Here is a 19,777-nt window from a genome sequence, read left to right as displayed (position 1 = left end):
CGCTGGAGGAAGAAACTGCAAACCACGTAATCTGTGAGTGCCTTAAACACCTGAGCAAATTCCACAACGTGCCTAATGCAATCAAAGGGTTCAAGCCAAAGCGTCTGATCGGTTTCTCAAAGGATATCCGAATTTGGTCGGAGGGGACGAGACTATCTGAAGACTTATGTGCTCAACGGCTTCACCACTGCCCACACCTACGAACTATGAACATTGAACGGGTTCTGGTAATTGTCCTTTGACCAAGCACTAATTTTCTATGTTCAGGTTGTTTGGATAAGAGAATGATTGAAAGACAGTAATGGAAAGTAGAGTTACTTAGGTTATGTTAGGTTAGGTTACTTATGAGACACTCCAGTAATATTTGGAACAATTTCTTGAGGGAAAAATTATTTTGTACGCCTTTATACTAAAATCAACTAACACGGTTCATGGCTCTAACGGTTTCAATGTCTGTGTAATCTATTTATGATATTCCAGTTCTTCCTGACGGGAGCGAGACTATATATATATATATTTTAAAAGTCGATCTATTTCTGGATCTATTAGGAATATAAAGATTGTTGAGATTCGATGTGTGAAATAACACATCGAAAATGTTGTGTATCAACGTCAGTCTGGGTTATTTTCGATTCAACAAATGTCTCTTTCAATCCAATCCTTCTAAAACTCCCCCAAATCATTATTTTGGTTTCAAAACGAAAGTAGAGTTTAGTGGATATTTGAATAGGACTATATGGCCTTGAAATATCAACATAAAAAATTAAAATCGTAATATAATGTTCTTTGTATTCACTAACACTTATCACTAAACTATTCACTAACACTTAACACTAAACTATTACTTTCCAGAAACTTCAATTCAAATAATTCTGTCATAGTTGTTGTATACAATTGTTTGTACAGGCCATAACGGCCGAAACTGTATGCTCTAGGCTTGTGTTGGAGTTTTTAGTCCTACAAGAATTAGTTAGTGATGGCTGCAAGTTCCAGCTCATTTGGATACCACCAGGTCATTCTAGCAACAACGACGAAATGGACTCGCTCGACACCAATGGGCTCCAAACCCATTCATGGTGGTAGTCGAAAGTGTTGCTATTTCATCTTTCACAGGGCTCAACCAAGATGGGTAGAAACGCAAATAAGATGTTCCAGAATTCCGGAAATTTTGAAGAAAATCCACAAAGCGATATTGGATGATCGTCAACTGGAAGTGCGCGAGCTATCAGACATAGTAGGCATTTCAAAAAGTGCAGGACGTCGCATATTAACTGAAAATTTGGACATGAGAAAGCTGTGTGCAAGATGGGTGCCGCGTTTGTTCGCAATGGAACAAAAACAACATCGTGAAGATGTTTTTTTAGAAGTTTCAAAACTATTGATGAAACGTGGGCTTAACACTTCACACCCAATACAAAAAAACAATCAAAACAATGGATCGAAAAAGGAGAACTATATCCAAAGAAGGCAAAGACTGTTCCATCTGCAGGGAACGTCATGGCGACGGTTTTCTGGTATAATTTTCATTGACTACCTTCAAAAAGGAAAAAACCATCAACGACGAATATTATGGCAACGTTTGCGCGAAAAAATCAAGCAAAAATGGCCGAATTTGGCCCAAGACAATGCACCAACTCATACAACCGTAATGGCCAAAATGTCTTATGACCATCCTCGAACGTGCAATCGATTTTGTCTATAAATAAATTTATTTGAAAGAAAAAATATACTAAAAATCGATGGACTTGGACTTAAACGTTGTGACATCTCGCTGACAAGCGTAAAAAATTATCCAACCGGCGCGGCGGCTCCGATAGTATGTGTTAATGATACACAAAAGTTTCGATGAATATTTTCGATTGCTGGCTAAGTATTACGAGAAAATTTGGCACAAAAACAATGGATTGTTTCAATATTACAAAATGGTCGAATATTTAATATCGAATACGACATGTCCGCGATTATTTTTAGTTGCGATGTTTATCTTCTTATAAAAATAAATGAAACAGTTCACAGTACATTTGAAATGATTCAAAATTTCGATATTTATTGCAAACTACAATGAGAACAGCTCTCGAAAATACATGAGGAAGTAAAAACAATAATAATAACTGGGTCATTCACAATTATTTGATACATAATTTATTAGGTTCCTACATCCAAACGACGACGTCCAGCTGCTTCATACTTTTTGAGGTTAGGAAATTCCTCATCGATTTCTTCCATTTGTTGATCTTCATCAACGTTTGAGTTCGATAAAGATCGAAATTCGACAGTCTTGGACAGTTTTATTTTGAATCTTTAACAACTTTTGCAATTAGGGAATTGATTCTGGATACGCGCCAGGATAACTTTCAAAATGGATGTCTTTTCCATGGTATTCGTCGACAATAAAGTATATTTGAAGATAAGAAGGCTTCTGATTAGGTTAAAGCAGTTTCTATTGTGGATAAGCGTCTCATTGAACTTGGAAAGTTCATCCAAACGACGACGTCCAGCTGCTTCATACTTTTTGAGGTTAGGGAATTCCTCATCGATTTCTTCCATTTGTTGATCTTCATCAACGTTTGAGTTCGATAAAGATCGAAATTCGACAGTCTTGGACAGTTTTATTTTGAATCTTTAACAACTTTTGCAATTAGGGAATTGATTCTGGATACGCGCCAGGATAACTTTCAAAATGGATGTCTTTTCCATGGTATTCGTCGACAATAAAGTATATTTGAAGATAAGAAGGCTTCTGATTAGGTTAAAGCAGTTTCTATTGTGGATAAACCTCTCATTGAACTTTGAAACTTAGCATGAATTTTTTTTCCTAACTTTTTGGCTCCAAAAGATGGTATTCAGGTATTTATCAGAAAAAGTTTTGACTGTTGATTGAGTAGACTGTATACAGGTTCAGTTTAAAGATTGAGCTTAGAAATTTGGACCGTTTCCTTGAAAATATGTGACCAGCAGGGTGAAAAACTTGATGCATAATTTATTAGGATCCTACATCCAAACGACGACGTCCAGCTGCTTCATACTTTTTGAGGTTAGGAAATTCCTCATCGATTTCTTCCATTTGTTGATCTTCATCAACGTTTGAGTTCGATAAAGATCGAAATTCGACAGTCTTGGACAGTTTTATTTTGAATCTTTAACAACTTTTGCAATTAGGGAATTGATTCTGGATACGCGCCAGGATAACTTTCAAAATGGATGTCTTTTCCATGGTATTCGTCGACAATAAAGTATATTTGAAGATAAGAAGGCTTCTGATTAGGTTAAAGCAGTTTCTATTGTGGATAAACCTCTCATTGAACTTTGAAACTTAGCATGAATTTTTTTTCCTAACTTTTTGGCTCCAAAAGATGGTATTCAGGTATTTATCAGAAAAAGTTTTGACTGTTGATTGAGTAGACTGTATACAGGTTCAGTTTAAAGATTGAGCTTAGAAATTTGGACCGTTTCCTTGAAAATATGTGACCAGCAGGGTGAAAAACTTGATGCATAATTTATTAGGATCCTACATCCAAACGACGACGTCCAGCTGCTTCATACTTTTTGAGGTTAGGGAATTCCTCATCGATTTCTTCCATTTGTTGATCTTCATCAACGTTTGAGTTCGATAAAGATCGAAATTCGACAGTCTTGGACAGTTTTATTTTGAATCTTTAACAACTTTTGCAATTAGGGAATTGATTCTGGATACGCGCCAGGATAACTTTCAAAATGGATGTCTTTTCCATGGTATTCGTCGACAATAAAGTATATTTGAAGATAAGAAGGCTTCTGATTAGGTTAAAGCAGTTTCTATTGTGGATAAGCGTCTCATTGAACTTGGAAAGTTCATCCAAACGACGACGTCCAGCTGCTTCATACTTTTTGAGGTTAGGGAATTCCTCATCGATTTCTTCCATTTGTTGATCTTCATCAACGTTTGAGTTCGATAAAGATCGAAATTCGACAGTCTTGGACAGTTTTATTTTGAATCTTTAACAACTTTTGCAATTAGGGAATTGATTCTGGATACGCGCCAGGATAACTTTCAAAATGGATGTCTTTTCCATGGTATTCGTCGACAATAAAGTATATTTGAAGATAAGAAGGCTTCTGATTAGGTTAAAGCAGTTTCTATTGTGGATAAACCTCTCATTGAACTTTGAAACTTAGCATGAATTTTTTTTCCTAACTTTTTGGCTCCAAAAGATGGTATTCAGGTATTTATCAGAAAAAGTTTTGACTGTTGATTGAGTAGACTGTATACAGGTTCAGTTTAAAGATTGAGCTTAGAAATTTGGACCGTTTCCTTGAAAATATGTGACCAGCAGGGTGAAAAACTTGATGCATAATTTATTAGGATCCTACATCCAAACGACGACGTCCAGCTGCTTCATACTTTTTGAGGTTAGGGAATTCCTCATCGATTTCTTCCATTTGTTGATCTTCATCAACGTTTGAGTTCGATAAAGATCGAAATTCGACAGTCTTGGACAGTTTTATTTTGAATCTTTAACAACTTTTGCAATTAGGGAATTGATTCTGGATACGCGCCAGGATAACTTTCAAAATGGATGTCTTTTCCATGGTATTCGTCGACAATAAAGTATATTTGAAGATAAGAAGGCTTCTGATTAGGTTAAAGCAGTTTCTATTGTGGATAAGCGTCTCATTGAACTTGGAAAGTTCATCCAAACGACGACGTCCAGCTGCTTCATACTTTTTGAGGTTAGGGAATTCCTCATCGATTTCTTCCATTTGTTGATCTTCATCAACGTTTGAGTTCGATAAAGATCGAAATTCGACAGTCTTGGACAGTTTTATTTTGAATCTTTAACAACTTTTGCAATTAGGGAATTGATTCTGGATACGCGCCAGGATAACTTTCAAAATGGATGTCTTTTCCATGGTATTCGTCGACAATAAAGTATATTTGAAGATAAGAAGGCTTCTGATTAGGTTAAAGCAGTTTCTATTGTGGATAAACCTCTCATTGAACTTTGAAACTTAGCATGAATTTTTTTTCCTAACTTTTTGGCTCCAAAAGATGGTATTCAGGTATTTATCAGAAAAAGTTTTGACTGTTGATTGAGTAGACTGTATACAGGTTCAGTTTAAAGATTGAGCTTAGAAATTTGGACCGTTTCCTTGAAAATATGTGACCAGCAGGGTGAAAAACTTGATGCATAATTTATTAGGATCCTACATCCAAACGACGACGTCCAGCTGCTTCATACTTTTTGAGGTTAGGAAATTCCTCATCGATTTCTTCCATTTGTTGATCTTCATCAACGTTTGAGTTCGATAAAGATCGAAATTCGACAGTCTTGGACAGTTTTATTTTGAATCTTTAACAACTTTTGCAATTAGGGAATTGATTCTGGATACGCGCCAGGATAACTTTCAAAATGGATGTCTTTTCCATGGTATTCGTCGACAATAAAGTATATTTGAAGATAAGAAGGCTTCTGATTAGGTTAAAGCAGTTTCTATTGTGGATAAGCGTCTCATTGAACTTGGAAAGTTCATCCAAACGACGACGTCCAGCTGCTTCATACTTTTTGAGGTTAGGGAATTCCTCATCGATTTCTTCCATTTGTTGATCTTCATCAACGTTTGAGTTCGATAAAGATCGAAATTCGACAGTCTTGGACAGTTTTATTTTGAATCTTTAACAACTTTTGCAATTAGGGAATTGATTCTGGATACGCGCCAGGATAACTTTCAAAATGGATGTCTTTTCCATGGTATTCGTCGACAATAAAGTATATTTGAAGATAAGAAGGCTTCTGATTAGGTTAAAGCAGTTTCTATTGTGGATAAACCTCTCATTGAACTTTGAAACTTAGCATGAATTTTTTTTCCTAACTTTTTGGCTCCAAAAGATGGTATTCAGGTATTTATCAGAAAAAGTTTTGACTGTTGATTGAGTAGACTGTATACAGGTTCAGTTTAAAGATTGAGCTTAGAAATTTGGACCGTTTCCTTGAAAATATGTGACCAGCAGGGTGAAAAACTTGATGCATAATTTATTAGGATCCTACATCCAAACGACGACGTCCAGCTGCTTCATACTTTTTGAGGTTAGGAAATTCCTCATCGATTTCTTCCATTTGTTGATCTTCATCAACGTTTGAGTTCGATAAAGATCGAAATTCGACAGTCTTGGACAGTTTTATTTTGAATCTTTAACAACTTTTGCAATTAGGGAATTGATTCTGGATACGCGCCAGGATAACTTTCAAAATGGATGTCTTTTCCATGGTATTCGTCGACAATAAAGTATATTTGAAGATAAGAAGGCTTCTGATTAGGTTAAAGCAGTTTCTATTGTGGATAAGCGTCTCATTGAACTTGGAAAGTTCATCCAAACGACGACGTCCAGCTGCTTCATACTTTTTGAGGTTAGGAAATTCCTCATCGACTTTTTCCATTTGTTGATCTTCATCAACGTTTGAGTTCGATAAAGATCGAAATATCGACAATATTGCACAGTTTTATTTTGAATCTTTAACAACTTTTGCAATTAGGGAATTGATTCTGGATACGCGCCAGGATAACTTTCAAAATGGATGTCTTTGTGTAAACGAAATAAACTCTAAAAATGTAGTTTAAAAATCGGTATCATTGTTTAAATAAATATTAAGAGTTTCGTGATTTTATTTTACGTGTTATATACTTTTCCTGACAGTTTTTCTAGATAAATTTCATTCTACTGTATCGTTTTAATCAGCTTTATATTACAGTGTTGCCAATTCCTATTCTTTCCACAGATTTTTCTCTACTCTCGAACTCCAGTTTTCCTGTCCGTGTTTTTGTTGTTCTCATATTTCAAAAGACACAAAAAATGATATTTTCAAGATACATTTATCTTTTTGGAAATTCTGTAACCGCCAAAATATATGAAAAAGACTTTTTAAGATCTAAATTGATACAGTTGAATTTCTAGTATACGTAAAACGCAAATGATTTAAATGTTATATATTTTGGCAAATGTGAGTGTCAACATCAACCGATGGGTTTTAATCAACTGACCTTGCGTACAGACGACCATTCCTGAAAGAACTCCATAGCCCATAGCCCGCTGGGTGGATTCTAATAACAAAAAAACTTTTCCACAAAATCACTTTTCACATCCACAAACTTATTTAAATATTTTCGGAGACTGAAAATGAGATGAATCAGAATCCGTATCTAGACTCACAACATTCACTCACACACGCGCTCTCCTTATTTTTGGAGACGAATTTAAGGTAGATCGTGACATGCGGTTCTCGGCATCTAATCGCGTATTTAAAACCGAAATGTTTCATTTGTAAGCGCCACACTGAATTTTCCCCGAGGTATTTTCGAAAATGTGGGTGCGAAAAAGAAAATAGGATCCTCGTTTCAATTTGCCAGCTATACGGTTCGATGAAAGACAAAGTTAAGCCGAAACGTCGATTAGGTTCGATCAAAACACGTCCTTCATTTAAATAGATAAATAAAAAATGCAGAATGCACATTGAGAGTCATTTTTTAATGACAAAATCGTTCCTCGTGCCATATTTCTGTATCGGCCATTTCCTCGATTCCGACATTTTTTCTAGTCTCCTTGATCTCGTGATTTTGATGATTCCTTGTTCATCATACATTTTCCTTATTCCCTGGTTTATCTTTCTTCTCCTGAGTAATTTCCTCTCTTAAATATTTAACTTTTTCTTCTTTATTCTTTATTCAGTATCTACAGGTTGCAAAAAATACGGGAATGAATAGACGACGTGAAAATAATTCACGTGACATAAAAAAATTATAATACGACTCGTCGTTTCTGAGTTATAGGCACCTAAAGTTGCGAAATCAGAATTTATATTTTATATGCTTCCTAGTTACGATAATTTACGAACTAATTAACGTTTCATTGGCCTCAAGTGCGGCAATTTTTTATATAGATAATCTTGCAATCGAGATATGAGCGTAGGTATTTAATTTTAGATCGAATCCTTGAGGTCAAACGATTTTGTTTAATATGAAAATCTATTTGAAATCCAAACAGTAGCGTAACTCAGATCACTCACATCTGGTTTTTTTATTGCTGTCGTGGTAAAAATATAATAAAAATAAATATCTATAAACAGTATTTCGATATCTGAGTACTTAAATGAAGGAGTATATACACAAATTAGAAATTGGAAGACCCGTTCAAAGACAGAAAAGGACTGGTGAGAATATGATGCCAGGTCAAAAACTTACAAAAGATAAATTGACTTGGCGACTGCAAAAATAAAATCTATCGGAAATTCTTTTCGAATCACATAAAATTTTAAAAGATAAACTGTTAAGTAGAGGACATTCCTTGTTTTTGAGTGAATAAATCTACTTTTTGGCCCTTCTATTGAGAAGTATTTCCAGGAAAACAACTTATCCAAGCAACCTTGAGGATGATTTACTTTCAGCTCTGTTTTAACAGCTATGGGCGAATCATTTTACGTAATATACCTAGGAATTAATAATCAGGCATAACTGGGTGCTGCTATGACGAATTTAACCTTTGCATGGAGGCTTCAAGCTGTAGCTGAAAGACCCTTCGAAAGATTAGAACTCCAAGTGTCACTGATGGAGATAATTTGTTCCTTAGGAAAAATCCATGGGTCTGGAGGTAGATGAGAGAATCTGAACGAACTAAAAGTTAGTTTTTAAAAGAGTCCACCTATGGAGTAGGTCAAATCTACAAGAAATATAAAGGAAATGTTGTTATTGTGGGAGAGAAGATGTCGTGGATAAAAAACACCACCAACTGGTCGTGTATAACTTATTTCTGCCATACCCTGAAAGAAAAGATGGAACAAATCTACTTGGACAGTTTCATCAAACAAGCTGCTGAAGGAAATGACTAAAATGCGATGAAATAATCGAAATTCAGTGACGAAAGTTGTACAAGAAAGTGTCGTGTATAAAAAACATCACCAACTGGTCGTGTATAACTTATGTCTGCAATACCCTGAAAGAAAAGATGGAACAAATCTCCTTAGACAGTTTCATCAAACAATCTGCTGAAGGAAATGACTAAAATGCGATGAAATAATCGAAATTCAGTGACGAAAGTTGTACAAGAAAGTGTCGTGGATAAAAAACACCACCAACTGGTCGTGTATAACTTATTTCTGCCATACCCTGAAAGAAAAGATGAAACAAATCTCCTTAGACAGTTTCATCAAACAATCTGCTGAAGGAAATGACTAAAATGCGATGAAATAATCGAAATTCAGTGAAGAAAGTTGTACAAGAAAGTGTCGTGGATAAAAAACACCACCAACTGGTCGTGTATAACTTATTTCTGCAATACCCTGAAAGAAAAGATGGAACAAATCTCCTTAGACAGTTTCATCAAACAATCTGCTGAAGGAAATGACTAAAATGCGATGAAATAATCGAAATTCAGTGAAGAAAGTTGTACAAGAAAGTGTCGTGGATAAAAAACACCACCAACTGGTCGTGTATAACTTATTTCTGCAATACCCTGAAAGAAAAGATGGAACAAATCTCCTTAGACAGTTTCATCAAACAATCTGCTGAAGGAAATGACTAAAATGCGATGAAATAATCGAAATTCAGTGAAGAAAGTTGTACAAGAAAGTGTCGTGGATAAAAAACACCACCAACTGGTCGTGTATAACTTATTTCTGCAATACCCTGAAAGAAAAGATGGAACAAATCTCCTTAGACAGTTTCATCAAACAATCTGCTGAAGGAAATGACTAAAATGCGATGAAATAATCGAAATTCAGTGAAGAAAGTTGTACAAGAAAGTGTCGTGGATAAAAAACACCACCAACTGGTCGTGTATAACTTATTTCTGCAATACCCTGAAAGAAAAGATGAAACAAATCTCCTTAGACAGTTTCATCAAACAATCTGCTGAAGGAAATGACTGAGATGCGATGAAATAATCGAAATTCAGTGACGAAAGTTGTACAAGAAAGTGTCGTGGATAAAAAACACTACCAACTGGGTGTGTATAACTTATTTCTGCAATACCCTGAAAGAAAAGATGAAACAAATCTCCTTAGACAGTTTCATCAAACAATCTGCTGAAGGAAATGACTAAAATGCGATGAAATAATCGAAATTCAGTGACGAAAGTTGTACAAGAAAGTGTCGTGGATAAAAAACACTACCAACTGGGTGTGTATAACTTATTTCTGCAATACCCTGAAAGAAAAGATGGAACAAATCTCCTTAGACAGTTTCATCAAACAATCTGCTGAAGGAAATGACTAAAATGCGATGAAATAATCGAAATTCAGTGAAGAAAGTTGTACAAGAAAGTGTCGTGGATAAAAAACACCACCAACTGGTCGTGTATAACTTATTTCTGCAATACCCTGAAAGAAAAGATGGAACAAATCTCCTTAGACAGTTTCATCAAACAATCTGCTGAAGGAAATGACTAAAATGCGATGAAATAATCGAAATTCAGTGACGAAAGTTGTACAAGAAAGTGTCGTGGATAAAAAACACTACCAACTGGGTGTGTATAACTTATTTCTGCAATACCCTGAAAGAAAAGATGGAACAAATCTCCTTAGACAGTTTCATCAAACAATCTGCTGAAGGAAATGACTAAAATGCGATGAAATAATCGAAATTCAGTGAAGAAAGTTGTACAAGAAAGTGTCGTGGATAAAAAACACCACCAACTGGTCGTGTATAACTTATTTCTGCAATACCCTGAAAGAAAAGATGAAACAAATCTCCTTAGACAGTTTCATCAAACAATCTGCTGAAGGAAATGACTAAAATGCGATGAAATAATCGAAATTCAGTGACGAAAGTTGTACAAGAAAGTGTCGTGGATAAAAAACACTACCAACTGGGTGTGTATAACTTATTTCTGCAATACCCTGAAAGAAAAGATGGAACAAATCTCCTTAGACAGTTTCATCAAACAATCTGCTGAAGGAAATGACTAAAATGCGATGAAATAATCGAAATTCAGTGAAGAAAGTTGTACAAGAAAGTGTCGTGGATAAAAAACACCACCAACTGGTCGTGTATAACTTATTTCTGCAATACCCTGAAAGAAAAGATGGAACAAATCTCCTTAGACAGTTTCATCAAACAATTTGCTGATGGAAAAAATGTGCGGAAAAACCTCATGTGGGACGCGCGTCAAACCTTTTGTAACGTGAAGTTGGGACTCAAATAAAAATGCTGCTGCAGTGCAAGAAGTTTTGCTAGTCGGAAAACGCTCGAGCACGAAGTGATCGTGGGAATGAAAAAACAATTTAAGTCAGTGGGGCTTGTTCGTATTAGACGCTTTTGTTAATATAGTTGTTGGTCATTACAAATTATGAAATAATTTGAATTTAAATAAAACCTTTCAACGAAGACATTAAATTTTAACGAACTGTAATGTGTATGTGAAATGAATTCCTCCCATTTACTGTATCATTCAATCACTGTTACATTATTATTTGCCAAAAAACAATTTTCGTCTTGGCCGTGACACAATAATAATCTTATTTCAATTTAATATTCAAACGAAAATAAAATAGTTCTCGAATTAGATGTATACACTTGAATAGTAAATACAAAGGGCGTTTCATTCATAACACTGAGACCTTTAATTTTAAAATGGAAATACCCGTCCAATAATAGTCCGGTCAAATTAGACCCATAATAATAAATAAGGTAAAAGGTCAAAAAAATTAGTTTTTCGCGACTGTCAGCAAAACGATGAGTTTTATCATGAAAATACTTCAGACAAAAATTATAGATCATAAAATTATCTACAAAAAACGTATGAATACTTTTTTTCCTACGAGCCACCGTTTCTGAGATATAACGATTCAAAAAGTTGTGAAGGTATAAAAAGGAGTTTTTCGCGGTTATCAGCAAAACAGTGAGTTTTATCATGAAAATACTCCAGACAAAAATTATAGACCATAAGATTATCTACAAAAAACGTATGAATACTTTTTTTTGTACGAGCCACCGTTTCTGAGATATAATGATTCAAAAAGTTGTGAAGGTAAAAAAAGAAGTTTTTCGCGGTTATCAGCAAAACAGTGAGTTTTATTATGAAAATACTTCAGACAAAAATTATAGATCATAAAATTATCTACAAAAAACGTATGAATACTTTTTTTTGTACGAGCTACCGTTTCTGAGATATAACGATTCAAAAAGTTGTGAAGGTAAAAAAAGAAGTTTTTCGCGGTTATCAGCAAAACAGTGAGTTTTATCATGAAAATACTCCAGACAAAAATTATAGATCATAAAATTATCTACAAAAAACGTATAAATACTTTTTTTTGTACGAGCCACCGTTTCTGAGATATAACGATTCAAAAAGTTGTGAAGGTAAAAAAAGAAGTTTTTCGCGGTTATCAGCAAAACAGTGAGTTTTATCATGAAAATACTCCAGACAAAAATTATAGATCATAAAATTATCTACAAAAAACGTATAAATACTTTTTTTTGTACGAGCCACCGTTTCTGAGATATAACGATTCAAAAAGTTGTGAAGGTAAAAAAAGAAGTTTTTCGCGGTTATCAGCAAAACAGTGAGTTTTATCATGAAAATACTCCAGACAAAAATTATAGACCATAAGATTATCTACAAAAAACGTATGAATACTTTTTTTTGTACGAGCCACCGTTTCTGAGATATAATGATTCAAAAAGTTGTGAAGGTAAAAAAAGAAGTTTTTCGCGGTTATCAGCAAAACAGTGAGTTTTATCATGAAAATACTTCAGACGACAAAAATTATAGATCATAAAATTATCTACAAAAAACGTATGAATACTTTTTTTTGTACGAGCCACCGTTTCTGAGATATAACGATTCAAAAAGTTGTGAAGGTAAAAAAAGAAGTTTTTCGCGGTTATCAGCAAAACAGTGAGTTTTATCATGAAAATACTCCAGACAAAATTTTATAGATCATAAGATTATCTACAAAAATGTATGAATACTTTTTTTTGTACGAGCCACCGTTTCTGAGATATAACGATTCAAAAAATTGTAAAAGTTATAATGTTTCAGATTTACTTCGTCAATTGGTAATTTATTTGATGAACTTATAACAGTTCCAACCAGTCAACAGAATTTTCTTACAATACTCACAAGTGTGGGTTCATTTCAATGTTGTAAAAAAAGTTTACTGCTAAAAATATATTGGTGAAATCATTAAATACAACTTTTATAACTATTTGAATCATAATATCTCAGAAACGGTGGGTCGTAGGAAAAAAAGTATTGATACGTTTTTTGTAGATAATTTTATGATCTATAATTTTTGTCTGAAGTAATTTTATGATAAAACTCACCGTTTTTCTGAAAATTGCGAAAAACTTATTTTTTTTACCTTTGACCTTGAATAAAATTTTTTCCACACAAGGAAATAATGGGAAACCGTCAAATTCTATGTTCAATTGTATTTTAAACAATTTCACTGATTTTCAGCTTGCTGGGAATTCATTTAACTTCTACATTGACCGGATTATAATACAAAAAATATTTATTTAGCCCTAACTTGTGCCACTTTTCAAAAGCTTAATTATCCCTGTTTACATTAGCAAATAATACCTAAACTGTATTATTCAGAATAATAAACATAAAAATAAGATTAAAAATTAGTATTTTGTTAAGTTTCATAGTAAGTGGTTCTATGTAGTGTAGTGCAAAAAGTGTTTAAATACGATTTAAAAACGTTTAATGATTATTTTTTTTAATAAATGTAAGGAAATAGTATTTTTTTGGTTTCATACGATTCACTCTTTATTTATTTATCTGTGGGTTATAATGTCTATGATATATCTGTCATGGATGTCACAAATGTCATGGATGTCAAAAATGTCACTGTCACAACTGTCAATTTTGATTGATTAGAATCAGATGATAGAGGTTAATTAATGTAGGTCGAGAAATATTGCTTATTTAAGAAAGACAGTTGGAAAAATAAACATTAAATGTCGTTTATTTGTTTTTTAGTTAGAGGTTTAGTTATGTAATATGAATTTTTTTATCGACCAGTATAATCAACCGCAGAGTTTCTAATTTGGGTTTCGCCACCCCCCCCCCCAAATTTAAAGGGAAAAATGTGTATTTAACATCAATTTATATGATGATTTCAAAAAATCGGAGTCTTAAGAAAATGATTTGTATTTCTATAAAAATAAGTCGATTATACTAATAAACTATGATGTAATCGTCATGAATTTTTGTTGTTTTCTACAACGACTGGAATAATTTCCGCGGGTCTTATCATTAAAAAATTCCTTTCGTTTTATATTTTTGATTGATTGAACTTTGTCTCTGTACGAATCCAAGTATATAAAAGGTTAAATTATTGGCGTCGATCCAAGTATAGTTGCCAAAAAATAATATTTAAAAATTCTTTGTAAAACACATAAAAACAAATCTAATAGGCACTTTTTTTTTTCTGGAGACAATTATATTTGATTCATGAAGACCGACTATTTTTGAGTATATTTATTTTTGGTAATCTCATCTCTAATATCATTTCAATCATCTTCGTTTTTCTTGTCGATGTTTCTTTGTGTACTCATCGTTGTCTATCCTCCCTTAGGGATGTAAAACGTGGGGTTGAGTTTCTTTTATCGTGATTTCAATTTTCCAATATCCATTCCATTCCTTTCGGTTTTTTATTTGCCGTAACACCTCATATACTTTCATCCCTCTGTTTTTAATTGCTTTATCGATTTTGTCTATCCAGGTTTTCCTTCGTTTTTCGTTCTTACTGTTCCAGCTTCTTGTAATCATTTCCTCAATCAACCATTTCACATAATCATCTTAGTTGATGTGTTTGTAATTTTCTGTTTATCTATGATCTATTTTGATGTCGTTTGTCTTTTTTCCTGTGCTTATGATCATCGCATTCGTTTATCTATGTTTATATTCGTAATTTTTTATTGTTTGTACAATTTGAGGTTATGGTTTAGTATTTTTACGTTCTGAGATGCACAAATAAAAACAAATATTCATAATTAGATTTGGCTTTATTATTTTTCGAAATATTCTACATTGAAATCGAATAATTTTCTATTTGCACTGTTCAAAAACGTTTTCGTTTCACTTGATGTGTAATAACTCGTTTTGTCATGGTGGGGAATGTCTTCTGTTGTTGGTTATCCTGATTTTTTTCGAACAGATACTAATATACTGTTCAAAATTGACTGTTCTACCTTTCTCTAATCGATATTTATGAAGTTAAACTTTCAACACTTTTTGTACACACCCTGTATAAAATTAAAAAATTTTCAACATCGATTCAAATACGTCTGACCCTGATAAAAGCAACTAAATAGAAACCATTTTTTAATTTTCAAGGATATTCTCGTAAAAAAATAATTTATAAGTGTCTGCAACGGTAGAATTTCTTACAAAAAAATTAATAACACAAAAAATAAGTTTTCGTACACAAGTATACTAAAATTTCGCTTAGATGTCAAAAATGTCTTGATATATAGGGTGTTCTATTTAAAATAACAAAGTTACAGTCGGCCATCTTTAAAAATATCTTAGTTAAAAAGATCGTATCCGAAAACCCAAACGTAGAAATTTTCGTGATTCTACTATAAATATTTTCCCATATACAGATAGTTTTAACTCGTCGTGGGACACCCTGTATAGTTTAATAGTCAAAGAATGAATATGAGTATTCCCGCCAAGGAATTTTTCCCGCTGGACTTAATAATCGGGGGAGAAAGTTCATTTATGGGAAAATTTAGTATAAAACAGGTAAATGAAGTTATTAGATTTTGGTTTACCTTCAATCTCTGAAGACGATAACTTGGTTATCGAAACGCGCGTCAGACAGTGTAATTTTAAGTGTTGGTGTATTCAGTATGACCCATACAGTCAATTTACATATATTGAGGTGGTTCACAAATGAAAATGTCAAACTTTATGTTGGCAATGACAGATTTGACATATTCGTATCAGTGTTGCCACATCTCAAAACTTAATTAGCAATCCTCGTATTGGTAATATACGACCTATTTAAAATTTACACTCTGTTTCACATAATGTTTAGGAGAATGGCATGGTACGTGGAGATATAGGTAGGAATACAAATAATTTCCTGTTTATGCAAATTTATTTATCCACTAATAACGTAGAAGCAGATTAATGGCTTAATACTGTAACTGTACTGTATAATTGGATATTATATATAGTTGTATAATTAAATGTGTGTTGTAATTAGAAACTGGATTTAAAGAAGATTAGATAAGTTCTAATTATTTATTTCGTTGAATAATAATCATCTTGACAAAGAAGACATTGCAACAATTGATAATAAACGTTAACCTTTTTTATTTTACAACAAACCGAACAAAGAAATAGAAACTATAGAAACAAAAAAATTAGAAAGGCATTTTGTTTATTGTTATTAGTGATATTCGATTTTTTTACTCAGAAAACCGTCACAGAGTCTAGATTTTGATATTGCAACATTGCAAACAGTAAAGCAGAAATTTCCTTGACGCACGGCGCATGTATATTTTCGCAAGGAACGGTTGGAATCACGCGCCCTCAACTGGTTTATTTTTATATCCATTAATTCGAAAAAAAAATCATTCGTATAAAATAAACATGTCCATAGGCGTACGGATTGAATAAAACTGTTTTATAAAACATTTTTTTTTTATTTCAGTTGGCACATAAACAAAAATAAAAATACATAAGTGTTTGAGGGTTTCCTTAAGGTTATGTTTTTTAAAAATTATTAAACTTCACTTATTACTTACAATTCCCTATATTCAATCTAACTACACCTTAAACATTGATTTTTAAATAAACATACGAAGATTACTAATTAAGTTTCAACATTTGGCATCACTGATGTGAATATGTCAAATTTGACATTGACAGTACAAAGTTTGACATTTTTAATGGTGAACGTACTCAAAACTAACCATTCCGAGCTACCTGGTTTTCCGAATTCAACCGTGGTTACACTTTTATAGCAACAGGATTCATTTAATGGTTAGGTCGTCGAAAATCGGGTGTGGTGCCAAAAAACATCGATGGGGTGCATAAACTGATATTGCAAGATCGCAATGTGACATACCATGAGACTGAGGCCTATTTGGTAATTAGTTTCACTCGCACGAACATTTCAAGAAGATTTGTTCGCGTTGGATAACGCAAAATTTGTCAATCGCTCAGTAAATGTTGGATGGTGTCGATTGGTGCAAAGAAACGTTGAAAAAATTCAAAAGATCGACGAATCGAGCAACCAGAAACTAAAGAAAAATCGACTTTATGGATCTTTTAGATGGATAAAACATGAGAACAACAGACATGAAACATATCAGCAAAAGATAACTGAAGAAGACTACAAAATGCCTCAAAATCGAGATCTGACAGAGGAAATTGGACGTGGACAGACAGAAAAACTTACAAATTGATATAGACAAGATACTAAATTGGAAAATGACACAATTACTAACGAGATACTGACTTATGCGGGAATACTACGTTTCAATCTGAGACAGATAACATTATATATGAATGCACCATAGAACCAAGACAGCAGACACGCAAAACATTGACAAATAGGCTAATGTCGTCCATATCCACCAACAGACATAGACAAGTAATTGATACAATGGGAACAGAACATGATATTTTTGGAGTACAGTTGATTGGATAGTGTTCCTCTTGGTTGAGGTGTCCATCAGACCAAATCAAGTCTTTCAAGACGAGCCAAATCCATTAAAAGCAAATGGTTTTTCAAAATAACTGGACACAGTTCCATTGGAGCAACTCCGAACGTTCGATTCTGAATAGTATATCAGAATCTGTTTGATAAAAGCGTTGGAAAAAATCAGGGAAGCCAATCGAAGAAGACAAATCGTTCTCTCATTGGCGCAGAACTAAACTGTCGCGAAAAAAAAGCTATTTACTCGGCATCTACACACCGTGTATTACGCGTCGTGAGGAACTAAATACAGCGAAATTTTCCAGTTAAATACGACACGTTTTAGACCGCCAAGACTATAACGATATTTCATTCGGAGGAATACGAATAGTCAGAGTCGTCACTTGAATTTTTTTATAGTACGCCACTGATCGCCGTTGCTTGACTATCAGCTCGATCTAGTAGCGGAAAGCAGAAACGCGTTGTCCGGAAAATTTGAAGCGATAAACATTTTTAGATTGGAAAGTTTTCTACTAAACTAAATATAGTTGACAGATGTTTATCAATCAACGATTCGGAAGCGGCGAAAATCGATCGAAGGAAATATTTATTTAAAATCGTATTTCGTAATGACATATAATGAAAATTATTCTAATAAATTTGTAATCATCATCATCAAGCCTTTCGATCCCATGTGGATTGTGGCTATCAGTTTTGGCGCTTTAAATCCTTTTTTTTTGAATAAATTTGTAATGAAACTTATAAATACGTGGTGTGGTCTAAAAATACGTTATTTTCTTATGAACATCTATGAAAGGATCCGGTTTTAGTATCCCATAAAGGCGACATTTTGAAAACATTTCTCAAATTTTAGCTTCAAACCAAAGAAGCAGGGCCGGATTAAGATTTATAAGGCCCGGTGCTAAAATAATGACGGGGGCCCCTTAAATAATTCGAAAACCCGGAAAAATTCACAAAATAATATCAATACGCTAGATTTGTGGTATCAACACATCAAAAAAAAATACAGAATGATGAGGCCCTCTTGGACCTGGGGCCCGGGGCTATAGCCCTCCCAAGCCCCTAGCTTAATCCGGCCCTGCAAAGAAGGATTAAGTCCGAAACAAAAAAAAAACAAAATGGATGCCGTTTACGATGACTTGTGTCTAGTTGTTTCGCTGTGGATGAGAATTATTAGAAGACGAGCAACGTGCAGCAGGTCCTGTGACGGTACTACAGAAAACATTAAATTAATGCAAAAAAAATCGGCACCCAAAAACAAAATAAATTACGTCACAGATCGGTACTTCCAAACCGAGTGCTCTAAATATCCTACATGAGCGTTTATATACAGTACAACATCTTAAATCCGAAATCGCTAGGAAACGATTGGTTCCGGATTTTAGATTACATTTACGGTGGCGTCATCTATCGCCTTAACGAGGAATCATCTCAAAAGTAACAATCCTTGTATAACTGTAATTTGCGCAACGTTTGGTGCCACGAATAGTAATGGGTGATGAAACTACGGTTTTTTACTATGATTCAACATCAAAAATCGTTTCCACGAAGTGTCACCTGAAATGAGACGTAGTGCCAAGACGCGACAAATCAGCCGAGGCGTGCGCTAGCTTCATGACATCATTCCAGTCCACAATAGTTTGCTTTCCAAAGCTACTGTACAAGAATTTGGCTTCACGGAGATTAAACACCCACCATATTACCCCGATTTGATTCCATCCTGGTCACAGTTGAAGCTGAAGCTGTGGACCGAGTTAAGGGATGGAAGAAATGAGGGTAGAATATGATGAAAAATGATCACAGTTTAATTTATGAACTTTCCTTCTATTCTACGTTATATGGACTGCTCTAGGTACAGCAATTTTTTGTGAACTGGTCATACTGTTTTGCTTTCCAAAGCTACTGTACAAGAATTTGGCTTCACGAAGATTAAACACCCACCATATTACCCCGATTTGATTCCATCCTGGTCACAGTTGAAGCTGAAGCTGTGGACCGAGTTAAGGGATGGAAGAAATGAGGGTAGAATATGATAAAAAATGATCACAGTTTAATTTATGAACTTTCCTTCTATTCTACGTTATATGGACTGCTCTAGGTACAGCATTTTTTGTGAACTGGTC

At 34.0% G+C, this 19,777-nt stretch overlaps 1 protein-coding gene across 6 annotated transcripts in view; it reads right to left on the bottom strand.

The window, feature by feature from the left end:
* The window catches only part of LOC130447145 (tropomodulin), a 64,855-nt gene that overhangs the window by 27,826 nt on the left and 17,252 nt on the right, over nucleotides 1-19,777 (bottom strand). The window contains exon 1 of one of the 6 annotated variants that reach the window (XM_056783818.1): nucleotides 7,018-7,275. The exons of 4 other annotated variants lie outside the window; for them this stretch is intronic. In XM_056783818.1, the coding sequence (XP_056639796.1) occupies nucleotides 7,018-7,053 (36 nt within the window). In that variant the 5' untranslated portion in view covers nucleotides 7,054-7,275. Of the gene's footprint in view, nucleotides 1-7,017; nucleotides 7,276-19,777 lie in introns of those variants that run through there. One more of the 6 variants, XM_056783820.1, reaches the window with a different exon arrangement.

Source organism: Diorhabda sublineata, chromosome 7 (assembly GCF_026230105.1).
Source record: "Diorhabda sublineata isolate icDioSubl1.1 chromosome 7, icDioSubl1.1, whole genome shotgun sequence".
Classification (NCBI taxonomy): Eukaryota; Metazoa; Arthropoda; class Insecta; order Coleoptera; family Chrysomelidae; genus Diorhabda; species Diorhabda sublineata.
The sequence above is the reverse complement of the archived record's forward strand: the minus strand, read 5'-3'. Positions and strand labels throughout refer to the sequence as shown.